This window comes from Haliotis rubra, unplaced genomic scaffold, assembly GCF_003918875.1.
Source record: "Haliotis rubra isolate DU_JTF1 unplaced genomic scaffold, ASM391887v1 Scf334, whole genome shotgun sequence".
Taxonomy (NCBI): domain Eukaryota; kingdom Metazoa; phylum Mollusca; class Gastropoda; order Lepetellida; family Haliotidae; genus Haliotis; species Haliotis rubra.
The window spans coordinates 246,729-270,181 of NW_025767007.1; the positions used below are offsets into that span (position 1 = coordinate 246,729).

At 40.3% G+C, this 23,453-nt stretch overlaps 1 protein-coding gene across 1 annotated transcript in view; it reads left to right on the forward strand.

Annotated features, from left to right (window-relative positions):
• LOC124284351 (alsin-like) overlaps positions 1-21,159 on the forward strand; it is a 93,874-nt gene extending 72,715 nt beyond the window's left edge. The window contains 20 exon segments of the mRNA XM_046720438.1: positions 77-205; positions 2,951-3,027; positions 3,436-3,502; positions 3,746-3,945; positions 4,509-4,574; positions 4,694-4,789; positions 5,382-5,548; positions 5,695-5,804; positions 6,687-6,764; positions 6,980-7,131; positions 9,626-9,799; positions 11,808-11,928; positions 12,629-12,786; positions 13,088-13,234; positions 15,568-15,744; positions 16,256-16,301; positions 16,928-16,989; positions 18,133-18,196; positions 19,280-19,462; positions 19,959-21,159. Of these exon segments, the coding sequence (XP_046576394.1) occupies positions 77-205; positions 2,951-3,027; positions 3,436-3,502; positions 3,746-3,945; positions 4,509-4,574; positions 4,694-4,789; positions 5,382-5,548; positions 5,695-5,804; positions 6,687-6,764; positions 6,980-7,131; positions 9,626-9,799; positions 11,808-11,928; positions 12,629-12,786; positions 13,088-13,234; positions 15,568-15,744; positions 16,256-16,301; positions 16,928-16,989; positions 18,133-18,196; positions 19,280-19,462; positions 19,959-20,003 (2,319 nt within the window). The 3' untranslated portion in view covers positions 20,004-21,159.
• Positions 21,160-23,453: the final 2,294 nt, after the last annotated feature.

The window sequence follows — 23,453 nt, forward strand, 5'->3', positions numbered from 1 at the left end:
CTGAAAATACACAATAAAATCACATATATTTTTTTCGTTATGAACTTATCAAGCTTGTATTGTTGTTTTCTATCAGGACACTCTTCGGATCCCTAGTCGTCGTCTGCTTCGGGATAGCAAGAATCATCCAGTGTCAATCCCCAGTGCTGGACGCTTTTCCTCTCACTTGCTGCTCCTCTTTAATGACATCTTTGTCCATGCTCAGGTACTGGTAGATAATCAGTTTGATATCCTGCTCAGGCACTGTTAGATAAGTTCTATAATTCCATGCTCTGGTACTAGTAGATAATTGCTATATACCATGCTCTGGTACTGGTAGGTATTTGCTATATACCATGCTCTGGTTCTGGTAGATAATTGCTATATACCATGCTCTGGTGCTGGTAGGTATTTGCTATATATATACCATGCTCTGGTGCTGGTAGATATAGGCTATATACCATGCTCTGGTACTGGTAGATAATTACTATAATACAATGTTGTGGTACTGGTAGATAATTGCTATATACCATGCTCTGGTGCTGGTAGATAGTGTCTATATACCATGCTCAGGTACTGGTAGATAATTGCTATGTACCATGCTCAGGTACTGGTAGATAATGACTATATACCATGCTCTGGTGCTGGTAGGTATTTGCTATATACCATGCTCTGGTACTGGTAGATAATTGCTATATACCATGCTCAGGTACTGGTAGATAATGACTATATACCATGCTCTGGTGCTGGTAGATAGTGTCTATATACCATGCTCAGGGTACTGGTAGATAATTGCTATATACCATGCAAAGGTAGGTAGATTGACTATATACCATGCTCTGGTGCTGGTAGATGGTGTCTATATACCATGCTCAGGTACTGGTAGATAATTGCTATATACAATGCTCAGGTACTGGTAGATAATGACTATTTATTACCCGTGGTCAGCGTGGGTAGTTGCATATTAATCTCGAAATGCGTCACCGCAGTGTCGATATCGCATTGACCTGTGTCGTAAGTAGCGACTTGACCTGAAATTCTAACGATTTGATTGGATAACCGATGACCTCTCAATTAGGTCACATTCTGACGTAACTATTTTTTTCATTCATAACAAACCGCGTGAATTCATTCATTCTACAACTTAAATGCATTGTGGGAATGTAAACATTGCGAATGTTGCCGTGTCGCTGTTTAATTGTGAGTCGAACTGAGACATTATATCTGTCGAAAAAACATAAAGCGCAATGTTTCCACCAGTGATGTTAGCGAATGAAGCAACTGGAAACCAAGAAGCGAGGTGCAACGGAGTAGTTTACTGTAGGAGGCTATGCTGAGGCGATGACAACTGACATGCATCATGGCGTCGGTTACCATGGCAGTGGCGTCATTAGTGTGGACGTCATGCAAACATTGTACTACAGTACAAAACTCTTCATAACCTCTTTATGAAACCGGTTTTGGGTTTGAAACCAAAAACATAACAAAAATGCGGCTATTTTGTCAATTTAAATGCATGTAAGGCGTGGGTAATAAATAAAATACCACACTTTCGGTCTCATTACATCACGAATTATCTGAGCTTCGTGACCTTCCTATGTTATCTGACCTCGCAGCTTTGCTCGGTCAGATATCATAGGAAGGACCGTAACTTAGTTCTCAATTCGTAATAATCGCGAGATCCGAATGTAGTAGTATTCTCTATATACCATGCTCTGGTACTGGTAGATAATGACTATATACCATGCTCTATGCTGGTAGATAGTGTCTATATACCATGCTCAGGTACTGGTAGATAATGACTATATACCATGCTCAGGTACTGGTAGATAATGACTATATACCATGCTCTGGTGCTGGTAGATAGTGTCTATATACCATGCTCAGGTACTGGTAGATAATTGCTATATACCATGCTCAGGTACTGGTAGATAATGACTATATACCATGCTCAGGTACTGGTAGATAATTGCTATATACCATGCTCAGGTACTGGTAGATAATGACTATATACCATGCTCAGGTGCTGGTAGATAGTGTCTATATACCATGCTCTGGTACTGGTAGATAATGACTATATACCATGCTCAGGTACTGGTAGATAATGACTATATACCATGCTCTGGTGCTGGTAGATAGTGTCTATATACCATGCTCAGGTACTGGTAGATAATTGCTATATACCATGCTCAGGTACTGGTAGATAATGATATACCATGCTCAGGTACTGGTATGCTATACCATGCTCAGGTACTGGTAGATAATTGCTATATACCATGCTCAGGTACTGGTAGATAATGACTATATACCATGCTCAGGTACTGGTAGATAATTGCTATATACCATGCTCAGGTGCTGGTAGATATAATGACTATATACCATGCTCTGGTGCTGGTAGATAATTGCTATATACCATGCTCAGGTACTGGTAGATAATGACTATATACCATGCTCTGGTTCTGGTAGATAATTGCTATATACCATGCTCAGGTACTGGTAGATAATGACTATATACCATGCTCAGGTACTGGTAGATAATTGCTATATACCATGCTCAGGTACTGGTAGATAATTGCTATATACCATGCTCAGGTACTGGTAGATAATGACTATATACCATGCTCAGATATAGGTATAATGAAGCTAAGACTGTATGTATATTGTTATGGTGACATCAATATACCCAACCTGATAATATTGAAGTATGCTAATCAGGAGGATAACACTGGTGACAGATTGTCACTGTACTCAGGTACTGGTTGATAATCACTTTGAAACTCCACCCAGATACAAAGTAATATTGCAGACTAGCCATTAGATGAATATAATGGTAGGTACCATACGATAATGCTTTAAACTTTAACTACAATTAATAAATGAAACAAATATTTAAAACCAAAACATGTTAGGGATTAATTTCTGTAATGCAGCTGATGTTGTGAAATCCTAAGTTGACGATGTTTGTTTGCAGTACAACCTGAATCAGGTGTTGCCCCTGGAGACGGTGTGGGTAGAGGTGCCTCCTTCAGAGTCTGAATCTGCACAACAGTGAGTGATGACTTCCTGTACAAGCTGTGTTTCTTTATTTGATCAGTGCTTGGGTGGTTTACATTAGGCTTCAGGTTTTGGAGTCGCCGGAAAACAGAACAAGTAAACATGGATTGTTTTTACCATTCAGAGAATTAACTTGAAACTGCTAATATTTGTTTCCTTAAAAGGGTAAGACTTGAGATCAAATAGGCAAGGCCATTTTTAACAAATCGTGTTTGGCTATATTGGCCAATGAGAAACAATGCAGATGATCATCAATAACATGTGCCATGTAATATATGATAAATTATAAATGAGCGAGTGGCTAATGGTTAAATGAGGAGGAAGACTTAAAAGCTGAATCATCTTGAACACTGAAATTGTTTATAGGTTTGGGTTAGCAATGTTTGTGATAATTATTTCCAGGGTGGGCATTATCGTGACCTCACCGGAGGAGACAGTGGACCTCATTGCTGGTTCTCCCGCTGAGAAGGTGAGATAGGCACCTTTCTTTATCTAGTGTATCATATCTACATTCCTTCTGGATAAATACCTTGGACCTCTTGACCATCATAGGTTGTTTCAAGTAAACTTCTAGTAACAGTCCACTACAAGAGACATCTAATAAAATTACACTTACCTTTATTATATCAGATCTTTTTTTAAACAGTCCTATTGAATTAGATATGATCATTAATTAATATATTGAAAAGTCTTAGTGGTATTTTGTCCACAGGCTGAATGGGTAATGGCCTTGAACTCAGCAATCAACAAAGTTCTGTCCAGTCAGAAGTCTTCATCTTCAGGAAGGCGGGGCAGTGTGGAGCGCCTGACTCCGCCCCTTATCCGACATGCCAAGTACTCCTTCGTCAAGAATGGAGTGTTTAAAGATGCAACATACTCAGGGTCATGGTTGAATGGCAAACTACATGGATAGTAAGTAAGATTTGAATATTCAGGACATGTATTTACAGCTTTATAATTTAAGTTAGACATGTTGTTTTACTAGATATTTTTGTTTGGGATTATTTTTTTTAAATTCAGTTTTACATGGTTTGGTTATATCTATACCTAGTGATTATTGTGATAGCCAGTAGTGAGCGTTTCCTGTTAGGGAACATCCCTATGTTTAGCCAGTGATGAATGTTACCTATAAGGAAGCATCACTATGTTTAGCCAGTATTGAATGCTCCCTATAAGGAAGCATCACTATGTTTAGCCAGTAATGAATGTTCCCTATGAGAACATCCCTATGTTTAGCCAGTATTGAATGCTCCCTATAAGGAAGCATCACTATGTTTAGCCAGTAATGAATGTTCCCTATGAGAACATCCCTATGTTTAGCCAGTATTGAATGCTCCCTATAAGGAAGCATCACTATGTTTAGCCAGTAATGAATGTTCCCTATGAGAACATCCCTATGTTTAGCCAGTAATGAATGTTCCTTATAAGGGAGCATCGCTATGTTTAGCCTTTAATGAGTGTTTGCCTTCCTTCAGTGGTGAACTGAAGTGGAGCGACGGCCGGACGTACATCGGCATGTTCAAGCAAGGACTCCAACATGGGTGAGGAGACCATCTTAAATTCATCATTGATTATTTCTTGTAAAATAGTAAAAAGTAAAACAGTGACAGGCCATATATGGCATGATCAGAACCATGTTACAACATATGCTCTGTTTCAGACATGGAGTGCTGACAATTCCTAAAGGGAATAATTCTACTGTGTGTATGGAAGGGGAATGGAAGGATGGCAAACTCAATGGCTATGGAAGCACCAGGTTTGTTCCCGATCTCAATAATTTGTGCAGAATCCCTACTCAGGTATTCTTATAACTGATATCACTGTGAGTTCTTTTATGGATGGGGGCGGTGGGGTAGCCTAATGGTTAAAGCGTTGGCTCGTCACGCCGAAGACCCGGGTTCGAATCCCGAAATGGGCACAATGTGTGAAGCCCATTTCTGGTGTCCGCCGCCGTGATGTTGCTGGAATATTGCTAAAAGCGGCGTAAAACCAAACTCAGTCAGTCAGTCTTTTATGGATGACAGATAATCCTTAATACAAAATTGTCAATTGGCTATTTCGTTTTCTTCTAAGAAAATGAAAAAAAGCTGGTGTTCTCGATGATCAGCTTGGTCTGTCTGTTGTTGGAATGACATCATGTAAGACCGTATTGCACATAAACAATGGAGGACCTCAACTTCATTTGTTTGTGACAATGCCTAGATGTGCCAAGACTTTGCTATGGGCCACTTGGCAAACAGTGTAAACAATGGAACTAGTCAATCAACAACAAGCAAAAATTGAAATGCTCTGTGAGATTTACTGATTATAATGTACAGAGTCAATTATGCTAATTCTACACACAACAGGTATACAAATGGCGACTGCTACGAGGGGTATTACAAGGATGGCCAGAAGTTTGGTCATGGAACCTACCGCCAGGGCCGCCACATGTCAAGCAACGCCAGCATCCACATCGGGGAGTGGCTGGCAGACAAACGCCATGGCTACGGTGTACAGGATGATATTCTTAGAGGTGATAGTTGCGCCTTTCATGTTCCTTTTCTAATGAACATCAGAATGATGATTATTTGCAAGGATTAATCAAATTGTGCATGAAATATGAATTTCAATTGACATTTAAAGTTCCTTGTTTTACACACAATAGTGTCTTGTTGGCAGGTGAGAAGTACATGGGCATGTGGAACGATGACGTGCGACACGGCAAGGGCATCGTCGTCACCCTGGATGGGATGTACTTCGAGGGAACCTTCTCAGCAAATAAACTAACTGTGAGTATCTCCATGACATGATGGATGGCGGGGTAGCCTAGCGGTTAAAGCTTTTGCTCGTCATGCCGAAGACCAGGTTTGATTCCCCACATGGGTACAATGTGTGAAGGCAATTTCTGGTGTCCCCCACCGTGATATTGCTGGAATATTGCTAAAAATGGTGTAAAACCTCGCAGCTTCGCTTCACTCACTCACTCACTCACTCACTCACTCACTCACTCACTCACTCACTCACTCACTCACTCACTCACTCACTCCCACTCACTCACTCACTCACTCACTCACTCACTCACTCACTCACTCACTCACTCACTCACTCACTCTGGCATATGATATTTGCATGAAGTCTATAATAGATCAGAACAAGTGAGTGACTAGAATATATTCTTCTAGAAACGTAACATTGTCCAGTCAGAGGTCAAAGACACTGAAATTGGACATGCAGAGTTGCATCCCCTAGCTGAACCTGGATCTGCAGACCGTGGATTTACATCATAGAATTGTTCTGATGACATCTGAATGAGTTTCTACAGTTGTCAGCACAATATGTATGTTTAACCAAGTGTAAACCTCAACAACTACGCCTTCTGTTACTCCAGGATTTTCTCCCACAAGGCCTTAGAGTCAATAAAACCAGTTGCCTTCACCAGTGCAGTGAATGCTTTTAACTTAATGTGTTTGGCAGCGGTGGGGTAGCCTAGTGGTTAAAGCGTTCGCTTGTCAAGCTGAAGACCCGGATTCTATTCCCCCACATGGGCACAATGTGTGAAGCCCATTTCTGGTGTTCCCCACCATGATATTGCTGGAATATTGCTAAAAGCTGCGTAAAACCATACTCACTCACTCTGATGTGTTTGTATGTGACCTGTTGATGTGTTTCAGGGGTTTGGTCTGATGCTGACTGAAGACAACAGCTGCTATGAGGGTCAGTTTGCTGGAATCACACAGTTACAGGGCAATGTAAGTATAGCATACAGATGGGAAAACACAACATCTCAACATCGATGAGACTGAGCTTTTGGTCCACTGAATTTTGACATCATTTCTTATCAAAGGACAGATTTATCATTGAGAAAGTTTTGTTATTGATAGTGATTTGAAGCATTGTTTGTGACCTGAACAGTTTAACTTCAATCACAACTGTACATCAAGTTGAATCCTGCTGTCTTCCCCAGGGTACATTGACTCTTCCAACAGGAGATAAACTGGATGGTTACTTCAACGGTTCCTGGAACGAAGACCTTAAGTTTAATGGAACCTTCATCAAGGCCACAAGTCCCCCACCTGTTGAGAGGAGATCCTCACACCTACTTGGGATAAAGTCAAAGTAAGCATCCAGGACTTATTTCCTTCATTATGATAAGGAGCGATGGGGTAGCCAAATGGTTAAAGCATCCTGGGTTCAATTCCCCACATGGGTACAACAAGTGAAGCCCTTTTCTGGTGTCTCCTGTCATGATTTTGCTGGAAAATTGCTAAAAGTGGTGTAAAGCTATACATACTCACCCATTATGAGAAATACCCTGGGATCATTATCCTTCCAAGCTTTGTTGACATCACCGACCCGTGAAGGTGCGGGGTAGAATAGGTCTTCAGCAACCCATGCTTGTCACAGAAGGCTTACTATGCTTGTCGTAAGAACTAACGGGATCAGGTGGTCAGGCTTGCTGACTTTGGTTGACACATGTCATCGTTCCCAATTGCGCAGATCGATGTTCATGATGTTGATCACTGGATTGTCTGGTCCAGACTCGATTATTTACAGACCACCGCCATATAGCTGGAATATTGCTGAGTCGCGTGTAAAACTAAACTCACTCACTCACTCACTTGTTGACATCACCACCACAGTCTCTCTTAGGACAGAATTACTCTTGCCAGAGAGTGCTGTTTGATTGCTGTTTTTATCATTTATAATGGTCTTGAAACATATACTTAACGTCATTAGTGAAGGGTCACCTATATGTTTTGATGATTTAATTTACAGCAGTTTTCATCAATGTTGATAATGGCATTGTAGTCACCTAGCCATCGATTAACATTGCACTTGACCTCACTTTGTCTCATGCACTTGTCTCTCCACGGTTGGTTAGTTCACAATCCAAAAATGATGTTTGAATGAAGATGAAGTTTCCTGAAATTTGGTGTGTTGTTAACATTTCTCAAAACAGCTCATGCAAACACATCCAGTGATGTGTCAATGCACATGGAAAATTCGTAATGAAAGTTTTCAAGTGACATCGGTCTATACTCTTTAGATCCTGTATCTTTATTCACAGTGTGTTTTCAAAATGAGGCATTTTTCTGAGTGTTGAAGAACGAGGCCAAGCAGTAGGAATCCTTAATACAGGACAGAGTCAATGACAAGTTGCCAGACACTTTAATGTGTCTCTGAGTGTCATTGGTAGACTGTGGCAACGATTCCAGGTGACAGGAACTGTGGCATATGCTCCAAGGCCAAGTCGACCTCGTGTCACCAGGCAACGTCAAGACAGGCACCTCAGAAACGTTGTTCTCAGTAATCGATTCGTGACTGCAACAGATCATCAGCATGAACACTTTAACGTCAACAACACCAGGATTAGTGTGTCCGCCATACGCCATCATTGAGCTTGGCGACCAGCAGTCAGAACTGGAATGACCCCTTGTCATCGCCAGGCACCGATGACGTTCTGTTGTGCTCATATTCATTGGAATCAACGCCAGTGGTCATCTGTTCTTTTTTTCCAATGAGAGCAGGTTTAAATATCATTTCATGATGGTCGTAGACAGGTTTATCGACGTCAGAATGAACATTTTGCTGATGCAACAGTAGCAGCCCATGACCGATTTGGTGGCGGTTCAGTGATGGTATGGGGTGGGATAACGGCTACTGGGAGGACTCCTCTTAATGTTGTGGAAGGAAATCTCACAGCTCAACGATACAGAGACGAGATTTTGTTCCATTTGTTGTACCATTTATGCATCAACTTCCTGCGTATTGTGGGCCACCCCACTTCAAGATGACAATGCCAGACCACACAGAGGACCAATAGTGAATGACTTCCACAGCTGCAGGGTATCATGAGTGGCCGGCTTGTAGCCCGGATCTTTACCCACTTGAGCATGCTTGGGATGAGTTAGGCCGCAGGGTTTACAGAAACCACCCTATTCCACAGACTCTTGCTGACCTCCGTCTAGCGCTATACAGGGAATGGCAGGCAATATCCCATAAATAATAGATAATAAAGTATTCTTTATGAACTTAATAAGGAGTTTTCGTTCTCATTGTGACACAACTTTACATGCTATTGGTGGTTACACCAGATATTGACGCTAACTGTTTCATGTGAACTTTGATTTGGGGGGTTCTAATCTATCATCCAGGATGCAGGTATCGGCCCTGTGACATTTTTGGGACATTTGCTGTTACGTTTGATAATTAATCTTTGATCCATGACAAACCTTGTTTAGTGTTCTATCAATTGTGATTGGACAGATTAAATTATATAAGTGACCCTTCACTAATGATGCTTAGTATAGATATTGTAATGAATGGGCCAGGTCTATTTATCACGATGGAAGAGAGATCTAATAGACTAGATAATCAGTAAAATACTTATGTTGGAGGTTGGTTATGTAAAGTTGATTCAGTAATTTTGAAACTGTATCTCAGATGTATATCTCTGACATATGATGAATCTCACTCACTCACTCACTCACTCACTCACTCACTCACTCACTCACTCACTCACTCACTCACTCACTCACTCACACCACTCACAACGTGTATATGGTACCTCTGCATGGCAACACCACTACAGCTTGGTGTTATGTTGTAGTGTGTATGGCAAGCTGTCAGTGCCTGCTGAACACAAGTGGGCTGATATTTTCCGCCACTGTTGCTCGTTACTGGGGTACAAGGGAGATGGCAAGTCCAACTCTGACAAGGCCTGGGAGAGTGTAGCTGTTATCCTCAACTCTGGCAGGAAGCGCCTCAAGGAGATGGAGAAGTGGTAAGTACAGGCCATATCTCACTGGAGAAGTGGCAAATACTGACAATATCCAATTGGAGAAGTGGTAAATACAGGCAATATCTCACTGGAGAAATGGTAAATACAAGCAAAAGCTCACTGGGGAAGTGGTAAATACAGGCCATATCACACTGGAGAAGTGGTAAATACTGGCAATATCGAAGTGGGGAAGTGGTAAACACAGGCCATATCTCACTGGAGAAGTGGTAAATACTGGCAATATCCAATTGGAGAAGTGGTAAATACAGGCAATATCTCACTGGAGAAATGGTAAAAACAAGCAATAGCTCACTGGGGAAGTGGTAAATACAGGCCATATCTCACTGGAGAAGTGATAAATACCACATCTGGGGGAAGTGGTAAACACAGGCCATATCTAACTAGAGAAGTGGTAAATACTGGCAATATCCAATTGGAGAAGTGGTAAATGCCAATATCTCACTGGAGAAATGGTAAAAACAAGCAATAGCTCACTGGGGAAGTGGTAAATACAGGCCATATCTCACTGGAGAAGTGATAAATACTGGCAATATCCAACTGGGGAAGTGGTAAACACAGGCCATATCTAACTGGAGAAGTGGTAAATACTGGCAATATCCAATTGAGAAGTGGTAAATACTGGCAATATCTCACTGGAGAAATGGTAAAACAAGCAATAGCTCACTGGGGAAGTGGTAAATACAGGCCATATCTCACTGGAGAAGTGGTAAATACTGGCAATATCCAACTGGGGAAGTGGTAAACACAGGCCATATCTAACTGGAGAAGTGGTAAATACTGGCAATATCCAATTGGAGAAGTGGTAAATACAAGCAATATCTCACTGGAGAAATGGTAAAAACAAGCAATAGCTCACTGGGGAAGTGGTAAATACAGGCCATATCTCACTGGAGAAGTGGTAAATACTGGCAATATCCAACTGGGGAAGTGGTAAACACAGGCCATATCTCACTGGAGAAGTGGTAAATACTGGCAATATCCAATTGGAGAAGTGGTAAATACAGGCAATATATATCCAAGTGGGGAAGTGGTAAACACAGGCCATATCTCACTGGAGAAGTGGTAAATACTGGCAATATCCAATTGGAGAAGTGGTAAATACAAGCAATATCTCACTGGAGAAATGGTAAAAACAAGCAATAGCTCACTGGGGAAGTGGTAAATACAGGCCATATCTCACTGGAGAAGTGGTAAATACTGGCAATATCCAACTGGGGAAGTGGTAAACACAGGCCATATCTAACTGGAGAAGTGGTAAATACTGGCAATATCCAATTGGAGAAGTGGTAAATACTGGCAATATCTCACTGGAGAAATGGTAAAACAAGCAATAGCTCACTGGGGAAGTGGTAAATACAGGCCATATCTCACTGGAGAAGTGGTAAATACTGGCAATATCCAACTGGGGAAGTGGTAAACACAGGCCATATCTAACTAGAGAAGTGGTAAATACTGGCAATATCCAATTGGAGAAGTGGTAAATACAAGCAATATCTCACTGGAGAAATGGTAAAAACAAGCAATAGCTCACTGGGGAAGTGGTAAATACAGGCCATATCTCACTGGAGGTAAAAGTGGTAAATACTGGCAATATCCAACTGGAGAAGTGGTAAACACAGGCCATATCTCACTGGAGAAGTGGTAAATACTGGCAATATCCAACTGGGGAAGTGGTAAACACAGGCCATATCTCACTGGAGAAGTGGTAAATACTGGCAATATCCAACTGGGGAAGTGGTAAACACAGGCCATATCTCACTGGAGAAGTGGTAAATACTGGCAATATCCAACTGGAGAAGTGGTAAATACTGGCAATATCCAACTGGACAAGATTATCCATATGATAACAGTTTGAGATTTTCTGTGGTTGTTAAAGACAATATTACAGTGTAAACTACAATATATATGGGATGTCATTCACCTGAAATGGTTGTAGTATTCTGAGTTATGATACAATATAGGTGTGCACTGTTGTTTACTGTGTTCCCAGTTCCCCACTCAAGCTGCGGCACCAGAGTGTCAGCCTGGAGAGTCTGGAGACCATCCCTGTCCACAACACCGGCAACCTCACCATGGAGAACTACCACCAAATCAAAGAGTACCTACAGAAGGTGCTAGATTGCTCATTCTGTTAACCCTCTGTTATACAATGATGAAAAGCTATGACTTAATAATGCTTTGAGTTAAAAAATAGAATACACTTGCAAAAGCATATTTCATAAGTTATTAAAACAATAAATTACAATAAGATGTGATACTGATGTGAATCTCTGAAAGACAAGTCAATAAGTGAAATCACTGCAATTTCTGCGTGAATGATGGTTTTAAAAAAATGAAGCAGCATTGTTAACAGTGAAACAGCATCTTTTACACAAAGGGCATAGGCTGATATCAAAACAGAAGGTTGGTTTTCATATTGTATGCTTAAAATGTCTATCTATGGTAGGGATGGTGTTGTGTTTGATTCTGCATGTTGGTAAATTGTGCACGGCCCATTCCTAATTTCTCCTGCTAAACCTGTTTCAAAACCATGATGATTTCTGCTCTGCACCTTTCATTTTCATATCGTCTGGGTGTCAGGTGTGTCCACGTGGCAAAACATTCTGAAACTTGGACGTTGATTTGAATATTTCAAGATTTGCTCAAATTTTCATCCATACTCAGCACCATACTTTCAGTCGTTGCTTTCTCTAATGTGGCTCAGATTGGTGAACGTTACTGTACTCCTTCATGAAGCTAACATCTCATGAGGACGATGTGATACTGTTCAACATAGCATTAAATCCTTATACTGTCGCTCGTGTATTTCAGGCATTTGACACAACATTCCACCCTCTGGGCAAGCTGATGGAGAATCTGGTGGACGTGTTCCGTGCCGCATATATCGGTGTTGGAGCCCACCCACGTCTCCTGCATCATGCCATCGAGGAGGTCAAGTCATATGTACAGCGCATTTACAGTGTTGTCCGGTAGGAAAATCATTACTGTCTGTGCATATTTGTTAATGGAGGCAGAGAGGGCTCTCTCATCTGTCACGAAGTGTTACATTAGAAGTGGCATCCTTATGCATACCTGTGAATCCTATGATTATTGATCCATTTTTTCAACCAGAGTGGTAAACACTTGCATTATCTCGGGCTTGAAGATCCGGAATTTTGCGTTGTCATAACTAACCACATACTGGAGATATCTCACCAATCTCGGTTTACGATTTCAAATTTACAAATATGATTCATGGCACCCAATTCAATCAGTGACTTTTGTCTGTAGAATCCTGTTTCCTGACCTGCCTCTGAATGGTGGCCCAATCCTGATATTTCGGGAGATGTCGAGTAGAGACGGCCTGCCAAAGACAACGGAGGAGGCCCAGAAATTCTTCCAGCAGCCAACCAGGGAGATGGAGGAGGAGAGTATCAGGTAGGCATGGCAACACCATGGTAACAGCTGTTGTCCAGAGAACAGAAACTTGTTCCACACCATAGCAACTAATGGTGGTAAATGATAAGGGAAAAAACAGCTGAAAGAGATCATAGCAATCCGCCCAATGCCTTGATTGTAAGATTTTTATGTTGTCTGATTTGACGTGTTGCCTGAAAATAGCCTTCAGATCAAAGAATTGTATCAAGACCCTTATCCTTTGTCTCAAGACCCTTATCCTTTAGTCACATCATATATTGCCAGTGGACCTATTTGACCTGTACATCTGTAGTCACATCATATATTGCCAGTGGACCTATTTGACCTGTACATCTGTAGTCACATCATATATTGCCAGTGGACCTATTTGACCTGTACATCTGTAGTCACATCATATATTGCCAGTGGATCTATTTGACCTGTACATCTGTAGTCACATCATATATTGCCAGGGGACTACTGTTTGACCTGTACATGTGTAGTCACATCATATATTGCCAGTGGACCTATTTGACCTGTACATCTGTAGTAACATCATATATTGCCAGTGGACCTATTTGACCTGTACATCTGTAGTCACATCATATATTGCCAGTGGACTTCTGTTTGACCTGTACATGTGTAGTCACATCATATATTGCTAGTCGACCTCTGTTTGACCTGTACATGTGTAGTCACATCATATATTGCCAGTGGACTTCTGTTTGACCTGTACATCTGTAGTCACATCATATATTGCTAGTCGACCTCTGTTTGACCTGTACATGTGTAGTCACATCATATATTGCCAGTGGACCTCTGTTTGACCTGTACATGTGTAGTCACATCATATATTGCCAGTGGACCTATTTGACCTGTACATCTGTAGTCACATCATATATTGCCAGTGGACTTCTGTTTGACCTGTACATGTGTAGTCACATCATATATTGCTAGTCGACCTCTGTTTGACCTGTACATGTGTAGTCACATCATATATTGCCAGTGGACTTCTGTTTGACCTGTACATCTGTAGTCACATCATATATTGCTAGTCGACCTCTGTTTGACCTGTACATGTGTAGTCACATCATATATTGCCAGTGGACCTCTGTTTGACCTGTACATGTGTAGTCACATCATATATTGCCAGTGGACCTCTGTTTGACCTGTACATGTCTAGTCACATCATATAATGCCAGTGGACCTGTTTGACCTGTACATGTGTAGTCACATCATATATTGCCAGTGGACCTCTGTTTGACCTGTACATCTGTAGTCACATCACATATTGCCAGTGGACCTCTGTTTGACCTGTACATCTGTAGTCACATCATATATTGCCATTGGACGTCTGTTTGACCTGTACATCTGTAGTCACATCATATATTGCCAGTGGACCTCTGTTTGACCTGTACATCTGTAGTCACATCATATATTGCCATTGCGTCCTGTTTGACCTGTACATCTGTAGTCACATGATTGCCAGTGGACCTCTGTTTGACCTGTACATCTGTAGTCACATGTTTGACCTGTACATCTGTAGTCACATCATATATTGCCAGTGGACCTCTGTTTGACCTGTACATCTGTAGTCACATCATATATTGCCAGTGGACCTCTGTTTGACCTGTACATCTGTAGTCACATCATATATTGCCATTGGACGTCTGTTTGACCTGTACATCTGTAGTCACATCATATATTGCCAGTGGACCTCTGTTTGACCTGTACATCTGTAGTCACATCATATATTGCCAGTGGACCTCTGTTTGACCTGTACATCTGTAGTCACATCAGATATTGCCAGTGGACCTCTGTTTGACCTGTACATCTGTAGTCACATCATATATTGCCAGTGGACCTCTGTTTGACCTGTACATCTGTAGTCACATCATATATTGCCAGTGGACCTCTGTTTGACCTGTACATCTGTAGTCACATCATATATTGCCAGTGGACCTCTGTTTGACCTGTACATCTGTAGTCACATCATATATTGCCAGTGGACCTCTGTTTGACCTGTACATCTGTAGTCACATCATATATTGCCAGTGGACCTCTGTTTGACCTGTACATCTGTAGTCACATTTATATATGATACCTCAATATATTACATAAATACACAATGCCAATTAGAAAGTGGTCAAATGTAACATATGTAATATTTGTCATTTCTCAGTAAAGTACAGAAGTGTGGTCCCATTTGTAACATATGTAATATTTGGCATTTTTCTAACTTGTTATTGTGTATTCGTAGCTTTCAGCCGTGGGAGTTGGCCAATTGTATTAGAATCTGTACTTTACTGAGAAAGTGTAATCACAAATATAGCATATGTTACCATATATTCCAGTGAGATAATGACGGCAGCCGGCCTGCTGTACCCGCTGCTGCTGCCTAAGATCTACCCACCTCTGTTCGACCTGTATGCCTTGTACAATGACAAGGATGACGAGAAGTACTGGGAGAGGGTGCTGAAACTGAACAGACAGGGAGACATGGCACTCATGGCCTACCTCGGGATAGAACAGTGAGATCCCTTGTTGATATAGCAGCTGTAGTAACAGATACATTTTAGCTGGATGATTAAGAGAGGTGGGGTAGCCTAGTGGTTAAAGCGTTCACTCATCATGCCGAAGACCCAGGTTCGATTCCCCACATGGGTACAATGTGTAAAGGCCATTTCTGGTGTCCCTCGCTGTGATATTGCTGGAATATTGCTAAAGGCGGCGAAAACTAAATTCACTTACTCACAATTGAAATGTCAGATGTACTATTTCTGATTTCCTGGACATTATCTCTCCATACATACATACATACTGAAGTTATGTCATTTATTATGCATAAACATTGGAATCCTCGTTTTTATGTCATTTTTGTTCAGTTCCAAATAAATATATGTTTGATTGTGATTTGTGAAAATGGTTCAGCTTTATAACTACCCATTTTGCACAGATTCTGTTATAATGAAATGCTCTCAAGTCAGTAAAGTGGACGGGGTTGTGGTTGAGTTGATATCAATATTTGTTTCTTTTAAACAGGAAGTTCTGGTTGATAGATGAGGAACTCTTCCATGATAAAGGACAGGTAGGATATGCTAGTAACCTAATATTGTTGTTGCATGTCCAGAGGTACAGATAAGCTGCGTATCTGCGTAAATTACGCAAATATTTATGTGAAAACTCAATTCTTATTTAGTCTATTGCGTACAAGTACGCTTGAATTTGTGTAAATGCTCAATAAATTTTATCTTACATGAGTACACACAAAAATGTCGAATCTTAGCTTGCGTACCGGTGCATAGATAAAATAACAGGTATATTCAGAGATTCTATTTCAACACATGAACTTGGCAACTTTCAGTCTTTCTTTTCGTTTCTCACATTACAGATACAATATAAATAGCATTTAAACTTTATTATATTTTTACAATTAATGGAAAATGGCAAAATACCCAATTGAGTTTGAGTGAGGTGAGTACAATTTAATTGGTTACTCAAAGGAAAATTAAGATACCCAATTGAGATGAACACAAGCGAGTACATAACTCAGTGACCCCAAAAGTTATCTGTAGCTCTGCATGTCAAATATGAGAAATTGTTTTGTGGAAAATGAAAGTTTGGTGGTGAACTAGAAAAGCAGAAATACATTGAAAACAATTTAAGTGCATTTAGCTCTGACTTAATTGGTGACAAGAAATGATTGTGTTACAGAAACTGTCCCAGCTGAGAGACTTCTGCTATGCATCTGCCGTGGACACTCTTCAACAATTGAGGTAAAAACTACATGCATCATCATGCATTTAGGGCTGGGTGCTGTTGTACAAAATAGAACAGTGTAAATATACTACACAATCTCATTAAAATCAGATCCTTTTCTCCAATATGATACCTCACTGCATGTCAACCAAACCACGTTTCCATGGGAGGTTGTGCCAGGTGCCACCTCAGCCAATCAGAGTCAAGGTTTCTGCCAAAGCCTTCGGGCAAACTTTTCTGATTTTTGTATGTTAAAAACAAATAACCCTGAGGAGTTACAACAGCAAAAGAAGTGAAGTTGCACTATATAGTTGTGGATGCATTCTGCAGATTCTGAGCAGCAAGTCACCTTTACCTAAAAGGGTGTTTTGTATGTGAGGTGGTGTTTTTCCTATGTTACCCATGAAAATCTGGGTTAGCAACTCATGCTTGTCGTAAGGTGCAACTAACGGGATCGGGTGGTCATATTCGCTGATGCAGTTGACATGTCATCGTGTCCCAGTTGAGCAGGTTGATGCTCATGCTGTTGATCACTGGATCATGTGGTCGAGACTTGAGTATTTACAGACTGCCACCATAAACTGGAATATTGCTGAGTGTGGCATTAGACAACAAACAAACAAAATCTTGTGCTAAGATGGAAACTTTCCATTTGAGGTGGAAAAGAAATAAAGTTGATTTAGATACTGACATCTGATTTCTTCCCAATTCCTTTTCTGTCATCACCTGGTGCAACCTTCCATATAAGTGTCCACAGATTTTTGTGCAGAGAGGTATCAAAGTAAAACAACTCATTTTGATACAGCTGCATTGTTAATAAATTCATCACATTCTGACTTCCTGTGAACAGAATATGTGTCTACATATATTCTTTTCAGGAAGCCCACATGGGTACAATGGGTGAAGCCCGTTTCTGGTGTCCCCCACCGTGATATTGCTGGAATATTGCTAAAAGTGGCTTAAACCAAACTCACTCACTCACCTCTTTTCATGAAGAGCCTTATGTCTATCCTGTAACATTCTATGCAAGTAGATCATTTTCAGAGACAGTACTGTACCAGATCAACATACAACAGTGCAATTGCAGGTATGTACAGAGTTACTTACCCTCGAGTGCTCTTCCAGTTAGGGTGATAAAGTTGTTTCATCTATGTTTCCAGTACAGCGTTCAGCCCCATTGAAAAGCTAAAGGTTCTTGAGAAGACATTCCTGGAGATCACATCGGTAATTGAATTTTCAACAAAGACTCAGCTCATCTTAAAAGGAAAAATGTTATTGTAGCTGTTTGTTGTGGAATACTTAGCTATAGATCCTGCTTAAAAGTAACTGATATCTGTTACTTGTAAGCAGGATCTATATCGATGTATTGGTTGTGTAATCGTAGCTATAGATCTATATCGATGTATTGGTTGTGGAATCACGTAGCTATAGATCTATATCGATGTATTGGTTGTGGAATAACGTAGCTATAGATCTATATCGATGTATTGGTTGTGGAATCGTAGCTATAGATCTATATCGATGTATTGGTTGTGGAATCGTAGCTATAGATCCTGCTTAAAAGTAACCAAATATCAGTTACTTTTAAGCAGGATCTATATCGATGTATTGGTTGTGTAATAATGTAGCTATAGATATTGCTTAAAAGTAACTGATATCTGGTTTATACTTCCCTGATAGCTCTAGTTACTATCACTGAAAAATTTCTGTTTATGATAAATGAACCCGTGAAGGTCCGGGTTAAAATATTGATCTTCAGTAACCCATGCTTGTTGTAAGAGGCGATTAACGGGATCAGGTGGTCAGGCTCGCTGACTTGGTTGACACATGTCATCGGTTCCCAATTGCGCAGATCGATGTTCATGCTGTTGATCACTGGATTGTCTGGTCCAGAAGCGATTATTTACAGACCGCCACCATATAGCTGGAATATTGCTGAGTGCGGCGTAAAACTAAACTCACTCAGTTATGATAAATGACTTAAGGGCTGATGAGTGGTTACTGCTTTTGATACTGTCCAGTGTGTCGACTAGACTAACGTTTATTCTCTGAATGTATATAATGTTGATAGTAACAAATAAACCCTTTGAATTGAAAAGGAGTCCCAGTGAGACGGGAGATTCAGAACCTGAAGAAATCTAGACTTGCTTTAGCATTGCAGGGAGGGTTAGGCAGTAGGGAAAACAATGTGGTTCAGGGACTGTAAGACAGACCATGTGTCGACTTAAACACGTGATTACTGGCTGCATGGTTTGAGGAGAGAACTTGGAAGTGAAGTGTTAACCACTAAGAACCTGTGTGTTCCAGACGGTCCAGTCATCCCTCAGTGAGGATCACATGTGGTGCATGGATGACCTCTTCCCCATCTTCCAGTTCGTTGTCGTTCGGTCAAAGATCCGCCATCTGGGTGCGGAGATCCACATGATAGATGATCTGATAGAACACCACATGGAGTATGGAGAACTGGGCCTCATGTCCACCACACTCAAGGTTAGGATGAGACTATGATTGTATTGTCCTCAGAGACTGCTACAATGATGTTTAACACTAGACAATATGACAGTTATATCACAGTTGTGTGTAAAGGAGTCCAAGCTGTTGGACATGAGCAGCAGTATTAGGATATACCTGTAATGACACATATCAGCTTATCAACCAGGATGCACATTGTGATTTTTCGTTTCCCTTTTAGTCAACACTCACAATTGGAGGGCACTTCGGGGAATATTCTGCTTACCGTAATAATTTCATCCAGGCAAATAAAGTGTTATCCTTTTCACTCATATCTTTATATTTTATGATTTATGATAATGTAGGTGTAAAATGAGGTGTGGTTCATTTGTGCCATGATATATACATATTTAACTTAGTATACTCAGCCATTTGTTTTAAGTATGATCTTAGAAAGTGATGTAAATATTCATGATTTTGAGACTGCATTATGCTCTGGTTTTTAATGATGTTTGTGTTTATCTCTCTGTTCCAGGCATGCTACTTCCAAATTCAAAATGAAAAGATGCCACATCACTGATGTTGTTTGCAGTAGACGTGTGTTAAATTCATTATCACACCCCAGGATGAAGCCTCATTGAAATGTCGGTGCTGTCACAGTAGCCTACATAGTCCATGCTGTCATTATGCAATACGATGCCTGATGACGAGTTCCTGGCTGCCTATATCCAGTACGAACAAGTCTGTGTCTGTGTCTGTGTCACATCATCAGAATTACCTCGAGAAGGAAGTCCGTTGTCTGTTCACATGTGTCGCTCCTGTCTCACATGAAGAAAATACATCTCTTACATTTCTGCCAACATCTCAGGGTGTGAGACCTTGTTTAACCACATGAAATTAATTAATAGCTTCTCATCTTCATATTCACAAAAAGACAAGAGAGGCACTTTGTTTTTTAACTAAAAAAATGTTAATGTCTGTTAATTAACTGTCAGTATAGATTATTCACGTAAGGTGTCAATTATTATATGGCTGGACTATATATATAGTTTATTTCCTCAAGTAAAGACAGAAGGGAAGAGATAGCGATTTCCTACATTTTTATGACAATGACTTCATCATAGGAACCAGTCACATTGCTCCAAAGTGGAATTCTACAGTAGACTTGGTCCTTTATTCCTCCAGCTTGTCCTCAGTGTGGTAAAGACTTGGACTAGGGCTGGGTTCTCCTGGAAGGTATCTCCACACTGTCTGACCTAGTGTGTGATCATACCCTCACAGTTTTTTATGCTGCCGTTATGTCTGATCATCTGCCAAAAAGAACTTGTTCATTCATTTTTCAATAACTTAAATAGACTGCTATAGTTTTATCCATCTGCTTTAGTACGTCTGCCATATCGTCATGAATAGCTTCAAAATTGCTGATGCAGCATTAGCCAATACTCACTCACGTCTGCCATGAAGCATAAATACATGGCCTTGACCTTTAGAAGCGTAGTAGTTAAATCAAACTTTATTAGACACTTGATGAATGCATAGCTTAATCCCTGACTGCTGATATTGCAAAGTCACACAAGGTCACACTGATAGCTTTAAGAAGTTCACAATATTGTGGCAGTGTCAGTTTTTAGTCACCAGTCTTTCTCTCTGTACATATCACTACACTGACGAGGTGTAATTTGATTTGTTTATATGGTATATCTCGCCTGTATCTGATATTACGGATAGAAAAGTAATTTAGGTCATCAGACGTTTGAAATGATCAAAGTAGTAGTAGAAGTAGTTGTAGTAATGTAGTATGACATTACCCATGCAATGTAACTCCCCCTATTTAATGACTTACCCAATCAGAACCGTGGTTGTTTCCTAACTGATGAAGGACAGCTTCATGAGCACCAGCCAAATCTATCTGGCATTTAAAGGTCAATAACTTAACTCTGTGCCAACTCCAGCTGTGATGAGATAGTAGAGGGATGGTTGTTGTTTAGCCGCTGCACTCAGCATTATTCCAGCTATTTGACCAGCAGTCTGTAAATAATCGAGTCTGGACCAGACAGTCCAGTGATCAACACCATAACATCAATCTACGCAGTGGATGAGATAGTTAGGTTATCTTGTGGCACAATGGTGCGCTGAGCCTATTTGTGTCACTGGCTACCATGATCCACCATTGTTGGGTTCGAATCCTAGATTTGTATCAAGTTAGACCCTTGTAATGACCAATACTCCAAAGTGATGTATGTCACTCACTGTGTCACACTGGACTTGTATAAAGCTGACTTGCTGTGATATGACAGAAGTACATGGGAGTAGGACTAATATTGCTACATATACACAATATAGTGGGGCTCTAAGGGCTGCACTTGTTGTTAGTATATTGTGAGTATAGTTACAATCATCTTGGCATCACTTTGTGGAATCTATACTCTTCTGTATAGATTGAGTTGGGTTTTACTCTTTAAGCAATATTCCTGCATTCCTCCTCTGGGGGAGGCCAGAAATGGGCTTGACACATTGTACCCGTGCAGGGAATTGAACCCGTTCTCATGTGTGAGCAAATGCTTAAACCACTTGGCTACCCCACCACCCATAAATATATAGTGCTGTGATTTCTTAGTGCCATAGGAATGTTGATATTTGTTTCGTGTTCTTCAGGCTTGTTGATATGTGCGCAATGTGCATGGTTGGGAGCTGTATATAGTGCTTTTATATATGTAAGTTGTGTTAACAGTAAATTCTTGTTTCATCCATGTAACACCAAACCACAGGGTAATTCCTGTTTGATTAAGGTGACTTGTGTCACTGAATAGGGTTACAGATTTGACTGTTCATGTTCCAAGAGGTGATATGGACGAACCCGTGACCTCAGGGGATACAATACATAGTGCAGAGCTGCAGCCTTCAGACATGCCAGAACTTATGTTTATGGGTTTGAATCTCAGGTTTTCCCTGATTAAGGTTTAAAGGTTTACCTGCACCAGTGTAATTTGGTACAAGTTAAAGACTTGCATCATTTCTGGTTTTATCCTTCAGGTGCCACACCATCACATGCAAATACAATACAGTTTATAACGGTAATAAACCCAACTCACTCACTCACTCAGGACAGGCTCACACTGAGGCCCAGTTAACGAAGGCATGTCTTCAACATGTTAGGATTACTCTTGACAAACACAGCATTATTGAGCTGATGTCTAGTTCAAATCATTGTTTTCCATATGGTTGTGTTCAATCTCTGCAAGACTGAGTTTACTGCAGTATCATTTATCAAAGTTGGGAAAGGATTGTTAAAAATGCACAAGCATCAGTTTTGCATCCAATGAACAAGCAATACTGTTAACAATATTGTAGTTGAGATAAATTTGTTCTTTGAAGATGTATGTACCTTCCTTCCATATTTTAGTGAATGTTGTCAACAACACAGGTGCTTACAAACATATAGTGATTTTTTCTGGGTTACATCTTTTTTTTATTCTCGAACTGAATAAAAAGAATAAAAAGAAGATGTAACCCAGAAAAAATCTCTATGTTCATCAAATATCATCTTCTAAAATGCCAATCAAGCATTTAAACATATAGTGATATAAAACCTACAGGTTTGTTATTAGAGCTCATGATTTCACAATGAAAAATGTGTTTGAAATAAGAGGATAGCTAATCCATCACTTCTCGCTTCCTGTTAGGTGGAATAATGTTGTATATATTCTTTGAAAATAGGAAATATTTGATAAAAATTATTTCACAGATTCAAATGGGTTATCATCAGTTTCTCCATAATGGAAATTGTCCCCAGCCTATTGAATCGCCTCTAACATTAAAGTAGCACCTGCCATTCTGAAATACCATTCAGTTTGGCATAAATCCAGCTCATTCACTTCAGGAGTATGCTGTTTTATATATTAGTGCTTGTGATATATTTTCAGATAATAGACAGCAGATTGAAGAAGTGTTGACCATATCCACTTAGTTGTAGCATATACATTACCAATATTTATTTTTATCAAATTGTTACTATTTTTATTTGTTTTGT